Here is a 15,658-nt window from a genome sequence, read left to right on the forward strand (position 1 = left end):
GGGCAAGGAACGTTGCCAGGGGGAACCCAGGCAAAGCCCAAACGAAGCTCCACCAAAAGCCGGGAGCAGAAATGAAAGTTTCGAAATAGCATGCGAACAACTGCGAGGGACCGGACCGGGCAGAGCTCTCCGCATCGCGCCAGCCCTCGATGGTGCATTCGAGGGGCTGCATCAGGGATGTGACTGTCCCCAGCCCGCTGCATGGAGAGGGGTAAAGACGCAGAAAATCCTTGTTATTTATTTATTTATTGGAAGCAATGGACGGGTGACACCCAGAAGGCATCTTGAGCCCTGAGGAAAAAAAAAAAAAACCAATACCCAACACCTCTGGACCCACAGGAGAACAAGAAGAATGAGACAGCAGCCTTGACCCCCACACTGAGAGGAAGGTGAGCAGAAAGAAAGAAAACACAGAAAAGCCATGCAAGCACCAAACCGTTAGATTACAGCAGCTCTTTTTTTTGCTTCACTGAGGACAGATATTTTATTGACAGCCATGCAGCATAAAGGCATCGTGCTAATTGTGTTCTTGGAATATTTTATTTCTGGCCACGGGGAAGCAGGTAAGCAAAATAAATCAATATTGACCTTCTGAAATAGTTTGTCCTAAGTTTAGCAAGGAGAGAGGGAATAGGAATCAGATCTGTTTTAAAAAAAAAAATAATTTTGCTAACATCTTTATTTAAGATTGGATTTTTATGTGGGATCTGGATTAGTCAACATATGCAAACGCTTCTTATTCCCTGCAGTACACAGCTCTACAGCTCAGCCTCCTCACAAAGACTTATAATAGGATGTACAGTTTCATACATCCATAAAACAAAAAAAGTATATTATTTGTGTGAACAGAAGAAAAGTAAGACAGAAAGAAAGAGGTAGATGGATTGAGACATGCTGGATATGTTTTGAGCATGAAACACTGCCCTCCTAGGCAGGACAAGAATGAAATGACAACATCCTTGGACAGCATCACTGTAGAAATTTGAATTATTCTCTGTTAAATTAATTTAGCTTTATTAAAGGTCAGAGATGCTGCTTAGGAATTACTATTTATCCAGGACAGCCCATTCATTCAGTGTGTTCTTGGACTTAATAGCTAACATGCAGTGGACAACATTAAATTAGCATTAAAGAAAAAATTGTTTAAGACAGAGAGAGAAGTTGATTAATTGTGTGTGTATATGTGGGTGTACAAATAAGCATATATAGGAATGATACAGCTGAAATAGTATTTACATAGGGTCCTAAAAATACCTGGATTATGATGGAGACAAAGTCCTTAAGGGAAAGCAAGCAAAGCATTAGATTTTTTTTTCTTACTGCTTGGAGCATTAGGACAGGAACAACACTCTACATGCAGTGACTTGAGAGCAATGGAAGTGTTCAGCCACTCTATGAGCTCCAGTGAAGTAAAAAGCAGATCAGGTGGCTTCAGCTCAGAAGTGAATGTGTGGAGGAGGACATGCACCTTAGTGCTCTCAGTGTCTTATCTTGGGCATTCACTAGTTTTCCAGGCTAGGACTCTCACTATAGGATACACATGTTGACACAGCACAGAAAGGTTCCAGAGATGTCTCCTAGAGCTGCTGATACTGCTGCAGAAAGCAGCCTGCTATGAATTAGCCTAAATTCGCACTGCATCCAATTCACAGAGTGAAAATGAGTCTTCAAGGCAATGCATCCTACAGCTGATTGCTTGGAAAGGGAATCTGAAGGGCACAAGTACGTTCTGTATGGAGATCAATACACTCAGAATAATGGTGTGGGATATAGTGAACAGCAGCAAAATAGTTGGATATTGAAAGTGATGCTGATAATGATTCAATGTCACTTTAAATATACGCTGCCTGGTCAAAAGGTTGGTCAAAAGGTTGCACAAACCATCAGCCTGTGAAAGCACAAGGATTACCTGTTCATTTTTTCTCTTTTTTTAGAAGCAATATAAAAATCTTGAATTAGCCTTGAATCTTCACAGGTCCTGTTACAGGCAGGGTCAGTACTGCTCACACTAAAGTTAGTCAGTGTTTAACCAAGCTGTGTAAAATGCTTTGGATGTCTCAGCCTTCTCCTGAGCAGAGAGGTGTACAGGGAATTATGGTTTTGACATACTTTATTAGCCTATAGAGTAAACTCCTTTTTCAGCCCTAGAGTTGGTCTCTCCTGGTCAGAAGTGAAACACATTGATGGGGCAGTTGTGTGGGGACTGCATGGAGTATAATATTTTGGGGAAGTACAATATTTGCCTTCTGCCATTTCTGTGCAAAGAAGACAGCCAGGGATGTCAAGATTATCTCCTTAGATCTTTAAATATAAAGCCAAGGGGGAAAAAATAACCTTGGTGGTTAAGCTGGAGGAGTCGCACAGGTTTTGCACTGTGAGATGTGGCACTTGGGGGATCCTCCCCCCAGTCTTATGCAGTTGAAGGGCGTTACTCCCCCCAAACAAACTCTGCAGTGGTCTGAAGACTCTCGCATACTGGGACAGTTAACGGGACTGACAAGAGCTTGGGCTCTTGCTTCAGCCCCAGCCAGGCCACATCTGCCCAGGCAAGCAGAGCCTGGGCCAGCTCTCCGCCGATGGCCGCCCTCCAAAAGGGGGCGTGGTGTGGTCAAAAATGGCCATTCCTGGCACCAAGCTTTAACATCAGCTGCAGGACCCGGCTACCAGCAGGGTTTGGTTTCCTCTGGTCTGGGGTTATTCGGTTCATCTGCAAATGAAGCCGTAGCTGTTGAACCCACTGTTGCTCCAGAAGGGATGTGGGCAGGCAGAGTGCAACTGGCCACAATGGAAGAGAGCCCAGACCTGGGATCTTATCCTTCTGTCCATGCCTCAGGCCATGGAGGCAGCTTGGTTTCATAGTATGTTCAGAACTTCACCTCTGGGTTATTTATGAAGGCTGGCTCATTACGTCCAGTTATCAGGGCTATTTTAGTGCAGAAATACATCTGGCTACTCATAAATGGATGAAGACTTGCCAAACTTACTGCATGTTGGCCCCAGTCAAACCAAATTTTTGTATAGCACTTCTGTTGTAACCAGTATTAAGGAGTAAAGTTCTAGATCTGATTAATACAAACTTGAGTAACTCGTCCCTGGGGTGGTTACCCTTAAAAGAACATTTACATTTTTTTGGTTATTAAGATGAAAGTTAAACATATATAGAACAAGTAAAATCCAGGTTGCCCATACATATTGAAACTGCTCAGTTAAAAACACAGCAGAAGATGCCCAAAGGTTTTAATGTTTACGTGTTGCTTAGAACGGTGAAATTCACTCTCCTGTCTCACTGTAAGAGACTCGTACACAAAAAATCATAAATTTGCATATGGAAAAGGAATAAAAATTCCAATTCAAATCAGAAATATAGTAGGCATCTTTCCAGCCACATCATCAGGCTTTGACTGAGTTGCCATATAACCCTTCTGCTAATGGATATCCAATGGAAGGTGAAAAAAAAACTAAAAAAAATTTGAACCTGTTTTTAGTTAATGTCTGCAATGTTTTGGTGCATTGCAAGGCTCTGAAGTAAGAGATCTCTGTTTGAAATGGTGTCCCAGGAACATCAATAGTATGACCTCCCTTGAACTGCACGATTCCCTAATCATCAGATAACACCATTGTTGTAACTCGTGCCAGGCATGTGCCATTGACCTGACACTTTGTTGCACAGCTCTGAGGGACTAGAAAACAAACAAATTAATTAATCACACCATTTATGGAGCCAAGCCATCCTCCATGGAGTAAAAGCTAATCAAATTCATAATAACATGCAATGCCCATGCACAATCAAACTGTTTAGTTCTTTATGAATGATGCAGTGAGTCGTCCTGGCAGTTGGGGTAAGCTGGTTTTTTGCCTGTTTCTCTTCTGCAGTGGTCCTCACTTTCTGTCCAGATTCAATATTTCGTGTTGTTTCCACAGCATCAGAGAGTGGTGGACAGGTTGCACTGTCCTTGTGGCCAAGCAATGTTCTGCCAATTGATTTCTTTAAATGCAAAGCTTCTAATCGACCGCAGATTTTGTTTTCCAATCTCTCTCCTTCTCTTAAACTCCCTTCTGCTAATCTGCGCTTTGTTCTTCTCCCTTTTTCCTACTGACACAGCAGTTTAGACAGGAACTGTTTATTGATGTTGCTGCATTAGCAGGCAGAGCAGATAAACCTTCTTCTGACTGTTGTTCAGGAGAACAACTGTGGTTTTCTTCCTTTTCCAGGTTCAGATAAAAGCAGCTGAAAAACTCAATACAAGACTAATAGCCCATTTATGGGAATTTTAAAAAGCCATTCCTTTAAAAAATATTTCCTTTTCCACTTTCTCACATTCTTGCCTGCAAAGCATCACCTATGTAACTCCTTCAGTTTAGAAATCCATCATCCCATTCCTTCTATGAAAGCTTCAGTGGGGTGATCCACCAAGAGAGATGGACTTTGTTTTAATTACGTCATGTAATCCACAATCCAATAGCATCTGAAAGATGGACCCGTTCTTAATCAAATCTAAGTAACATGACTCTTAGAGATAATGCTTACTCAAAGCTCAGTTGTAAGACCAGTCCCACTTAAACTCCCTGGAGGCAAAGATGACACCTTCCTGCAGCACTGAGCAAAATTGGCTAATATCCAATCTATTTTAAACACAAAAATTTCTGTGCTTTCCTTATTTCCAATAATTTTTACCAAACAGCTTGGACATGAGCATGAACCTAAATGCCACTTGTAAAGACATTCTAGAGGCATGCAGTTGGAGCTCACATTTTTGCTGACCTGCAAGGATAGATTTATATTTATTTCAAGAATTCTGCATGATTCAGTGAAATCCGCTTGCTAGAGCAGATAAAAATTTAGAATTTCAGATGCTCTGCATAAGGAGGAAGCTCTAAACAACTTTTGTGGAAAAAGGAGTCCTTTCTCAGGACAAAAAGACTCAGAGAAACTGCAAGGCATCTCCCATATAAAATCTCTGAAGCTCCTGGTGATCCCCTGTAACTGTTTCCCAGATCAGGTGGGACAAGAAGTTCATAACCAGAAAGAAAATACATTTAAATGGTCATCAAGCAGTCAGGATGGGTTGAGGACTTGATGGAGGACCTCCAGAAGTGCTAAAAATCATCTGCTCAATTGAATTTGGAGAGCAAAGAACAGAACTGGTAGAGCCAAACATCTCCATATTCTCTCCTGTCCTCTACAACAGACTTCTGCAACCCCTCTTGTCTCAAGAAAATTAATCTCTGTGCTGGCACAGGGAGTGGTGGTGGGACTGAGGAGGGGCATTCATTCCTTTGCTTGGAGGGCTATTAGGTGCACATGTAATTTAGGTACTGCTGCCCTCTATACTCTACCAGTCTCCTAGAATTTCACTGTGATGCTAAAAATATTCTTGGCCTGCCTATTCCAGCCACTGCTGGAAGACAACCTTCACCACAAGGAAACTTGCTGTGTCTCCAGACACCCACTCTTTTCCTTAGGCTGCTGCTTACAAGGTCTGTAAGGCAAACATTAAATACAAGCTCCTTTGAAGGTGGTTTTCACATGTCTCTAAGCGTAGTCAAGAGCATTTTTGGATTATCTGCTTCCTTGCTATCTGAAGTTTAAGACTACCTTATGCTGTACTTTAGTTAAAATGGCACACACCATTGGGCAATGCGATTCAGTGGACATACAGCAACTTTGTTTTGTGCCTTAACCCTGTGATGCAAAATGGATGAGGTGTTTTCCAAAACAATGTCCATCTCTGACCTTTCTCACTTGGCCTGTGCAGAAGTAAGGACTAAGGACACAGGCAACTCAGGAGACAAAACCATGCATGCTGGACACATTTCTTCACCTTAAACAGTCCTTTTGGAAAGAGGGACATCAGTTTCATACAACCGTGTTGATGATTTGCGTATTTCTGTAAGGCTGACTTAGAGTCCTTTCCTTGACCTAACTTGATTTTAAAATTTAAAACTAATTTTGCCTGAGGTAAGGCTGAATATAAACCAAGTAGGGATTTTCAGATTTGACCTAGACTGTTGAACTACTAGCTGGCCTTTGAACTGCTCCCAGATCACCTGGGGTTTATGGTCATCCTATGTTTCATTGGAAGGGTCATTTCCTGTAGGACTTATATCAAGTCATCTGACTTGTGACCTCTTGGATTAGATTTATGGCCTTGAAAGGTCAGTCTTTAACTCCTTCTAGACTTATAAGTTGCAAAAAAGATGTTTTATGTCATTAGAAAGGTAGTTTTCTCTAGTGTGGTAATAAGTTTTTGGGACTGACCTTTAATTCCAGTATCACAAGACACTATTGATTTCCAAACAAGGCGGAGACTTTGTAGTTATCCCTACATTTTCCCTAAGTTAGAAATAAGTAGATATATACATTGAAGACACCAAAACTTTTGCCAGTATTTGCAAACTTGGCAAGCAGAATATAGTCTCCACGTCAAAGAATTTAAACAAAAGACAGACTTGATATTCAGCTATGCTAAGTATTAACAACTCCAGATCATCACAACAGGAGCAGCAGAAACTCAACACCCCTCAGAATTATGGCAGTAACACATAACTATAGAAATATATGCTTTCTTTGTGTGTTTGTAATTCATTGGGCAGGAAACGTACCTTAATCTATCAACAGTGTGTAGTACAGTTTGACTTAGCTTTCTGATAGCAATGAAAATAAATGCAGTGACTAGATTCAGTCCTTGGATGCAGAGAAAGTAAGAACACACAAGATTTTTGTGGTTAAACGTAAAAATCAATAGATGAACACAACAGCATTTTCAACAGAAATTAAAGTCAAGCATGAGTTTTCCAGACCTCCATTTCTGAGTTAGGCACTGAACCCAAGGACCAGATTTACTGAGAAATTCCCTCCAAACTTTGAAAAGATGAAGGAGCTCTCCTTCTAAGGAGTGCTCTTGGGTGTCAGTTCCCAGGTGAGGTCTACAAACATTTGCCTGGTCACCCGTGTTACAGCCTGAGAACTATCTGAGCAATTTTCCTTAGTTGTGTTTCTTTTGCCTGTCTTTCAGACCCCACGAGGCTACGAGCCTCTCGCTGTAATGGCCACTCTTGTAACCCCCCGGTGGGGAACCTTGCAGCGGGGAGGACACCAGTCACTCTCACCACGTGTGGCCAGAACAGTACAGAACTGTACTGCTTCTACCCAGACCAGAACCTCCTCCACCAGGTCTCCCATGGCTGCGGGCAGCCTCGCTGCACCAAATGCAACGCAAATCAACCTGATAACTCCCACCTCCCTGCTGACATGACAGATGATTTCTTTGCAAACCCCATCTCCTGGTGGCAGTCTGCCCAAGGGGTGCACAGGGAAGAAATCAGACTGGACTTTGAAACAGAATTCTACCTGACCCATGTCATCGCTGTGTTCAAGTCACCTCGCCCAGCTGCGATGGTGCTGGAAAGATCCCAGGACTACGGGCAGACCTGGAGGCCCTACAAGTATTTCTCTGTCAACTGTACAGCAACCTTTGGGCTCCAGGATGATCTCATTGAAGAGGGCTCCATGTGCACTTCCAGGTATTCAGATGCAGTGCCCTGCACCAGAGGAGAGGTAAGCAATAACTGAGCTTTGGACTAAGTTCAATGTCAAACAGCTGAAGATTGGCTGAAAATCAGAGTATGATGCTCAGAGAGATACTGTGCATATAAATGAGGAAAGGTAGCCCAGAGCCAAAGGCTTTGTGTTAAGAAAATAATGGGGAAGAAAAAGATGAATTTTATATCAATGAAAATGAGTGGAAATGCTTTAACCATCTTCTTTTATAGGAGTTGTATAGGATAGGATTAACGTTGCCTAATTTTACATTGCAGATCCCAATAACTGAACTAGAATTCCAACAAAACAGATACAGGGAAATACACATTTATAGAGTCTGATTTATCCAAATAGTTTTCCTGCTTTAGGATGATGTGAACATCATGGTCTTTCTTTTTCTTCTCCATGTAAAAAGTCCTAGATGATTTGATGATTGTTTTAATACATCCTTCCCCTAAGTTTAATGTCACTTTTCTTGCTGGGGGTGACAGCTCTGCTATAGGCTCCGGAAATGAAATGGTTTAGAAATAAGAAGTGGAAGTGAGCAGCCAGGTTTCACTATTCAACAGTGGGAAAAGGCCCTCCCTTGGTGTGAATACTCTCATGTGCTGTTAAACATATGCAGAAGGGTTTCTTTTAAAGTAAAAGTACAACTGCTCTGATAAATTCCTCTTACAAGAACATTAGCAACTGCTTAGTAATCCGATACTTAGTCTAGTTATAACCCTTTTCATTCATCAATCTAGAAACAGTTTAGATGGGAAAGACAGTAGCTACTGTACTATACCTGAGACAGGGAAACAGCAGGAAAGAGAGCCTGGGCTCATCTCTGTGCAACAGGCTGGGAAACATCTCTGCATATTAGAAATATGGAGCGTATCATCTGACTACTAAACTGTCTTGTTCCTGGTATAGTAATTTTACTGGTCAGTTACCATCCTACACTTGAGTCAAATACACCCAAATGTCTTCTGTACAGAGATCACCGTTTGCCACGTCAATACAGAATCTAGGCAACTAATATGATTTTCCACTCTTGTGTGCCTTCCAATCAAAAATCTGGAAGTACTTTGCAAGATCCATTTAATGATCTTCAGGACACACGTAAGTGTCCTGCTGCCGTTTCACAGATGGGGAAAGAGCAGCACAGAAAGGTGAAGTGTTCTGGAGTAAACCAGGACAGTTCAGGTTGAGTAAGGAACAGAATGCAGGGTCTGAGCCAAATGCCATGGCTTTAAACGTAAAACAACTCTTCCTGCTCTAGTACAGTATCCCCTGTTGCCCTGCACTATGTTGGGTTTTGTGCTTTCTTAACCTTGGGGAATATCATTAAGACCATGTGTTGCTGCTACAACAAATCTGAGGAGTGGATGGCAGAAAACCAAATAATAAAACATTCATCCAACATAACCCTTTGTGATTACAAGTGTCAAAATGATTCTGTCAGCTTGGGCAGCAGCTACACTGAAATGAATATGTATATGCTTAATCAAGCTACGCTATGGTTGTAGATGTTAGAAAACAACAGTAACAGTAAGAACAGTCAGGTATTTACAGGTCATACCTTTACAGATCCCAAATATTTTCATGTACTGTTACATGAATTGAATACATTCAGAGATCAGTTCCTCCATGGGATGGAGAGCAGAAGCTTTAAAGCAGCACAGAGGAATCTGTATGGCAACTTAACAGAAAAGGAGATAAATGCTGTTTCACAGCACATAAACCCAAAAGGATTCTGAAGTTCTAGATAGACTTTTCAGAGACCTTTTAACCAATCCACTATGGCAAGGGTGCAAAAGCATCAGGCTTTTGAGGTTAGTAATATAACTCCGCAGATTCTTTCATGAATGAACATAAAGGAAGGCAGAGTGTAGTTATTTCAAGTGATACCTGATCAGACTTGCCTGGGTGACACTGCTACTTTTACTACGAGTCTCACAGGAGCTTTGCCCACGCGCGTCAGAACTGCAATTTTACACCTTATTTTAAAGATGTTACAAACTCACCAGGGCATTCCCTCAAGCACTGACTCACAACTGACTTGGAAGGAAGCTGACTGAATCCCCATCACTACTTTCTGCAGTGTTCTCTGCTTCTTCTTCACCTCAGCTCTGACCTCTCCAATTACCGATTCTGGCTAAGCCCTGGATTGCCGAGGAGCTCACATCACCAGCTGACAACATTTCTGAAATGACCAAAACTGTTCCAACTGAGATGCTGATTAATGCCCTGAGATAAACGCCAGCGTTCTCTGATGAGGGGGCTGAAGTCATTCTCACTGCACAACACTCAGGTTTTTCTTGGGCATTGTCCTACTCCCCTGGAGAAGAGAGAGGAATTCCTTTTTTAACAGGGCACAAAAGGAATCAAAATAAGAGATGGCTTACTAAGACCACTTAGCTCTAAAACCCATGTGGGACACATAATGAAACAAGATTTCCGGTCAGCTGGCTTCCAGAACAGGGAATGGAGGTGTGAAAGGAGAAGGTGGTCGAGCTGCAGTAACTTACACCCATCTATAAACTGAGATGCTTCTCCCTGTGTCAACACATTCTGGTGGTCCTCCAAGACCACTGAAACAGGCTTTTCCTGGGAGAATGATGGGAAACTTGGAAGAAAAGAAACTTTTAGGAGACTAGAATGGAAGCAAAAGACCTTTGGGTGAGTGATGTCTCAATGTCACAACAGAACATAATGTAGCACTCAGTTAAGGTGTATTCTTTGTCTCTGGCAGATTATCCCTTATCTTTCACTTCTGACATGGTCACACATCTCCATTCCATCTCAGACAAGGTACAGCTGAGACAGAAGGTGTCATGCACTGGCAAAAAGTCCTGTAGAAATGCAAGGAGATTACTTCCTCATGTCTCTTTTGCAATTTTCTTTTACTCCAGCATTTACTAAACCCCTTCTGTTCAGATCCAGAGCACTTCTGCAGCTAGAATCTATCTGAGATCCTAGGTTCCCCCATCTTAATTCTTCTAGCAATAAACATGCTCTACTGATGATTTCTGGTCTAGGAAACAGAGCAATTTTCTCACTGCCAATTGCCTGCACATCATTTGCTTCATATGAAGCACCCCAAAATCAACACCTAACTTTCGATGCCTATAAACACTTCTCAGTGACAATCCTCCACTAGCATGTCTTAAGTCCTGACTGGCCTGTTAATTACCCTATGTTTTGGCTGTTTACTTCTATCACTCTAAGAAATTATATATTAAATGGGGAAAAAAGTGCTTCTGATCTTTATCCTATTCTGAAGGAAGAACATTCTCAACTCTTCTTAAGGGAGAATAGTTACTGCTGTGCTCCGTCAGCTTCAGTAGCCAACCTCCAACATAACGTCATGAACTAAGACCAGCTCCACCTTTTTAACATCTGTTTATCTACTGTAAGTGCATCTACAAGCAATGCTGGCACGGAATCCAATGCATCAATGGAGACCTTTTCAGCTACTTGTCCATCTATCCGTTTTTCTAATTTAAAAACACTGTACTATATAGTCATGGAGCTTAAAATGAACCTTTAAGTCAGATAATTTACATCAAAACTCTGACCCAAACACAAGCAGAAATTACCACAACGTGGCGTCAGACCTTAGTGTGACCTACAGTTCAACTATCACATGGGGGAAGTAGGGAAAAAAATGTTTGAACCTGCATCCTGACTGCATATGCACTCAAGGATCTGAGAGTCTAAGAGCACATTTTTAATAAACTAGAATATCAGGAAATGAAAACAAATGTTCTCCACCATTGAAGATGATGTTTGCATGAAAGGAAGGCATTAGCATGCAAACTGGGGTAGAACACTGACTTGCTTAAAACCACCAGACCCACATGGAGACCCCTTCCCCTAATGGGTCTAGGTAGTGGAAGGGAGTTTTGAATCAAAGGCTGGTTCGTTTATGTGAGTGTCTGTGTGACAGATGACACCAATGAAGTGTGATATAATAAACCCATTACTGGAACTCACTGGGGGCTGGAAGAATTGTGTATGCCTGAATTAAGTAACTAGTTTCTATGGCAACATGTTAAGTGTGCCTTGAGCAGAAGACCTGTGCATTCTCCGTTTTGTGTCCTGTGGTGACCTCTTTAGGGACAGAAGTCCCCAGCAGTGCCTTTTGTTAAGATGAGTGGACTCACTTTGTAGCTAAAAGACTTGTAACCAGTCTCTGAACACACTCTGTGACTGCCAGATCAAGACGTGTTGTGATGGGATGCAGTTCTGTCTGCTTCAGAAGCCACCGGGTTGTTCAGACAGAAGCCCCTGTCAGCCCTGTGGAGGGCCTTTTCCTCTGCAGTGACACTGAAGACCTCTGCTGCTTTTCTCCAGCTACAGGGACCCCCTGAGCAACAGTTATGGCACAGGGGGACCATTTGCACACAGACATCAAACCAGGCTAGGGCCAGGGTGCTCTGTGGAATGTATGTGAGCCTGTTTCAAGGCCATACATTTTTTTCTGTCTTTTCTCAGGCTTTTCTTTTAGTGCATTTGTGCCAAACCTTTTGATAAACAAAGGAGGATCCCCTGCACATACACACATACCTCATTAAGTGGCAATATCAATAATTCAAGAGGTCACCGCTGAGGCTTCAGTGACTTCTTAAAGATCTGATCTCATGTGGCAGTGGGGCCACTGAAAAGAAACGCACTCAGCTCATCACAAGGTTGAATTCCTAGTCACTAAGATGCACGGGCAGGGTCTTGCACTGCAGTGAATTGGCCAAAAGTCATCAGGACTGGCCTCTCAAAGTTGCATGATTCTTGAGTTATTCCGACTTCCAGACGGAAAGGATTCCAGGCGGGATTAGTCACTAGTGAAGGTAAGTGCCCGAATGTTATGACTAGTGCTGTCTGTTCAGCATTTCCTTTAACTTGAACTCTAGAGGAGATAGAATGCAGAGGCAAGTTGAGAGGAAGCAGTTAACACCAGCAGTGTAAACAACCAGATAGCACTGCCAGGACCTGCTTCCCTGGAGTAAGAATTAAGGGGCTCAAGGATTTGTCTCTGAAGGGAATTTGAACTGACAAGACCAGTCCAGCATTCCCATCCCTGGCAAGTGAACTTCAGGATGGCACCAAGTGTCCTGCTCTGACCTAGTTTGCAATGAGTCATTTCAGACATTTGGAACCTTACAAACCAGACAGAAAGACACAGAAGGTTGTTTTGAGCATCGCTTCTGCATGTCCTGAACATACAAGGCAGCAGATATTAAATGATTTTTTCTTCTCATCTTGTTTTATAAAACCTTAGTGGAGTTGCAGCCAGGTCTTTTTTTCACGTCTCAACTCTGAAACAATTTCTGTCCAAAATGTTATGAACCTTAGAAATTCATTGCTGTTACTTTCAAACTCCAGGCAAAAGAACACTTAACTGTTTGCTCCACAGTTGTGCACACACCACTGTCATTGTACAACTGTACACTTAGCTAAGTCTGTTCCTCTGTAAGATTTCAGCGAACACCTAGAGACAGAAGTAGAAATGGATGCTCTCACATGAGAATACATCTTGGTTGACATTGGTTGACACAAGTGGTGATGGGTTGTTTTAACATCCCCTGATAATTCAGCAGAGTGAAATGAGTCTTCTCATTCTCAAACCAGTTCCCAGTCAGGTTGTCTATATCATAGAACTCCTTGTTCTGCCCTTTGCTATTTCAGACCAAGCATTGTTCCTCATAATGGAAAAGGACAATGCACTCTGTGGGAGCATGGAAATGTTCTCACATCCCCACATAAGGTGGTGCTATGTAGAATAGAAGAAATTTTGTCCCTGTATACAGACCACAAGATGAAGGCTTTTGTGCCAAATAGTCTAGATTCTGTACTCCAGCTATATTACCTGTCTTGAAGATACTGCTTCTCCCTACAGACCTTGCCTGTCTACACTAGAGATGTAGGGAGTTACATCTGAGGATAACCTGAAACTACAGGATACATTTTGCTTGAAAAAGAGAAGCCTGCATGGCTTTTCAGATTTGTCTGCCTCTAACTTCAGTTGTGCAGTCTTTTGCCATCATCAGATTGGCAGTAAAATATTAAATATTAATATTAATATAAATATAAAATATTAATATTAATATTAATGCCAAACTGCCTGGATAATTGGAATAACCTCAAAGCAAATGCAGATTAAAGGGATATTGACTCTTTCTGCTTTGGAAAATACAGAATGAATTCAAGATGCCACTGTCTTGGTAGTAGCTGAGTTTACTCAGATCTGAAAAATTTTAAAAATCAAATGCACAATTATTTCTTTAACAAACTATCATATTCTATACTAGCATCTAAGTTGTATTCCCTGGAAGGACATAGAAGCAGTAATCTTGACTAAAAAACGCTATTTCATGAATCATCAGAATGGGTCTTCTAATAACTAAGAGACTAATTGGACTTTCTTTGTGCTCTGAACAGTATTTCAGAAGAGTAAAAAGACTACTTTTTAGTAAAGACTACTGTACCACAAGATGGAATATTTAATTGTGATCAAGGGGATCCATCAAATAAATCACAGCATATTTGCCACTGGGTAGGAAAAATTTTGGGACAACTGTTTACTATTCCTTTAAGAACAAAATCAGCTCACATGAAAATCTGTTAATGAAGAGGATTTAGGACTGATGAGAGTTTTTATTGCAGCTTCCTTCTGATGGGCCTAGTAAAAGCACACAGACATTTCTGATCTCATTAACCTGATTCTGTGCAACATGATCAACATAGCTTAAGGATGATTTGTAATATCAAATTCTTGTTCTGCAGAAGGATCTTCTTTTGTAGGAGGCCATGCATTGGCACTGCCCTCTATCTATGACTCATATTCTTTGACCTTAGGCTATGGGCTTGCAAGGGTGGAACCTTTGTTGTGTCCACATCTTCTCTGACTAATACTGGCTGGAAGATCAAGTTAAGAAAACAGAATTATCTGCATCAAGAATGGAGAAGCAAAACATGTGGCAAGAAATCAAAAATCTGAGACACTGTCTCCAGAATGAAGATGACCTCTTGACTGGTGATAAACCACCACCCCTGTGAACCCCTGCCAACCTGCGTACAGCAAAACCTACCTCCTAACAGTGGCTACCTTGAGCAGCTTTGCACACTTACAGCATTCTCCCAACTTCCTTGCTCTTAGAAGGGTCAGGAGAGGACAGAGTAGAGACCATCTTTTTGAGGCGCAGCTGACTGACTTTTGAAAATGAGAATGACAAATATGCGCTCGATAGCAGATATGCAGATAAGCATGAATGTCCTACTCAGCATTCAGCTCCGGTGTCAGCTCTTGATTATAAGGGAAACTCAGGATCTAGGATGTATTTCCACAAAGGGCTGAGACTAGAGAGGTGCTGAATACCCTCAACTTCCACCCAGTTCAATGGAAATGGAAAGATTTCTAGGGTGTCCCACAGCAGACTTAATCACCATCAGAATTCCTTCTGCAGCTGTGTATATGCTGCTTGTATGAAAGCTGCACACTGATGTTCAGAGAAGTGACCAGGAGATTTCAGAGCAGTCTGTTACAGCAAAAAAAGAACAGAGCTCTCACAGAGCTTGATACCAGATAGAGATTTAATTAGATGAAAAATAGCCTTACAGTGAACATCATGGGAAGGTCTTTTCAGGGCTTGCATCTTACTTATAAGAACACATTTCTTTTTCTTTGCACTCTCTAAAAGTATTTTACTTAAATATAATGGAAAACTGCAGATTTGCACAGTATCTCCGGGAAAGGAAAAAATGAATCATATTTCTGCCTTTCTGCAAGAGGCAGAAGACTAACATCTATCTATACAACAGAAGTCTACTTCATAAGCTTCAGAAACAAACCTTGTAAACTAAAAAAAAACAGGAACAAGTAACAGTAAAATATGGAGTGACTCTTCCCACCATGCATGACTGTAGAAGCTCACTAACACTTAAATCCATTTCTAATCTAATATTTAAAGCATTTATGAAGAAATGCTCTTACCTTTTACTTATTATTATTAAAATTGCATGTATTGAATATCCATCTCTAGGGAGTCTTAGACAATTTTACAGGTATAAATTTATTAATCTTCCTCCCATTCCATGAAGTAGTTGAATACATTTATCCTATTTTTTTATAAA

The 15,658-nt window shown here is 41.4% G+C and overlaps 1 protein-coding gene across 1 annotated transcript in view; it reads left to right on the top strand.

Moving 5' to 3' along the window:
* The first annotated feature begins 496 nt into the window (after positions 1-496).
* The window catches only part of NTN4 (netrin 4), a 45,667-nt gene continuing 30,505 nt past the window's right edge, over positions 497-15,658 (top strand). The window contains exons 1-2 of the mRNA XM_008945266.1: positions 497-563; positions 7,017-7,558. Coding sequence (XP_008943514.1) covers positions 497-563; positions 7,017-7,558 — 609 coding nt within the window. The remainder of the gene's footprint in view (positions 564-7,016; positions 7,559-15,658) is intronic.

Source organism: Merops nubicus, unplaced genomic scaffold (assembly GCF_000691845.1).
Source record: "Merops nubicus isolate BGI_N331 unplaced genomic scaffold, ASM69184v1 scaffold23098, whole genome shotgun sequence".
NCBI lineage: Eukaryota > Metazoa > Chordata > Aves > Coraciiformes > Meropidae > Merops > Merops nubicus.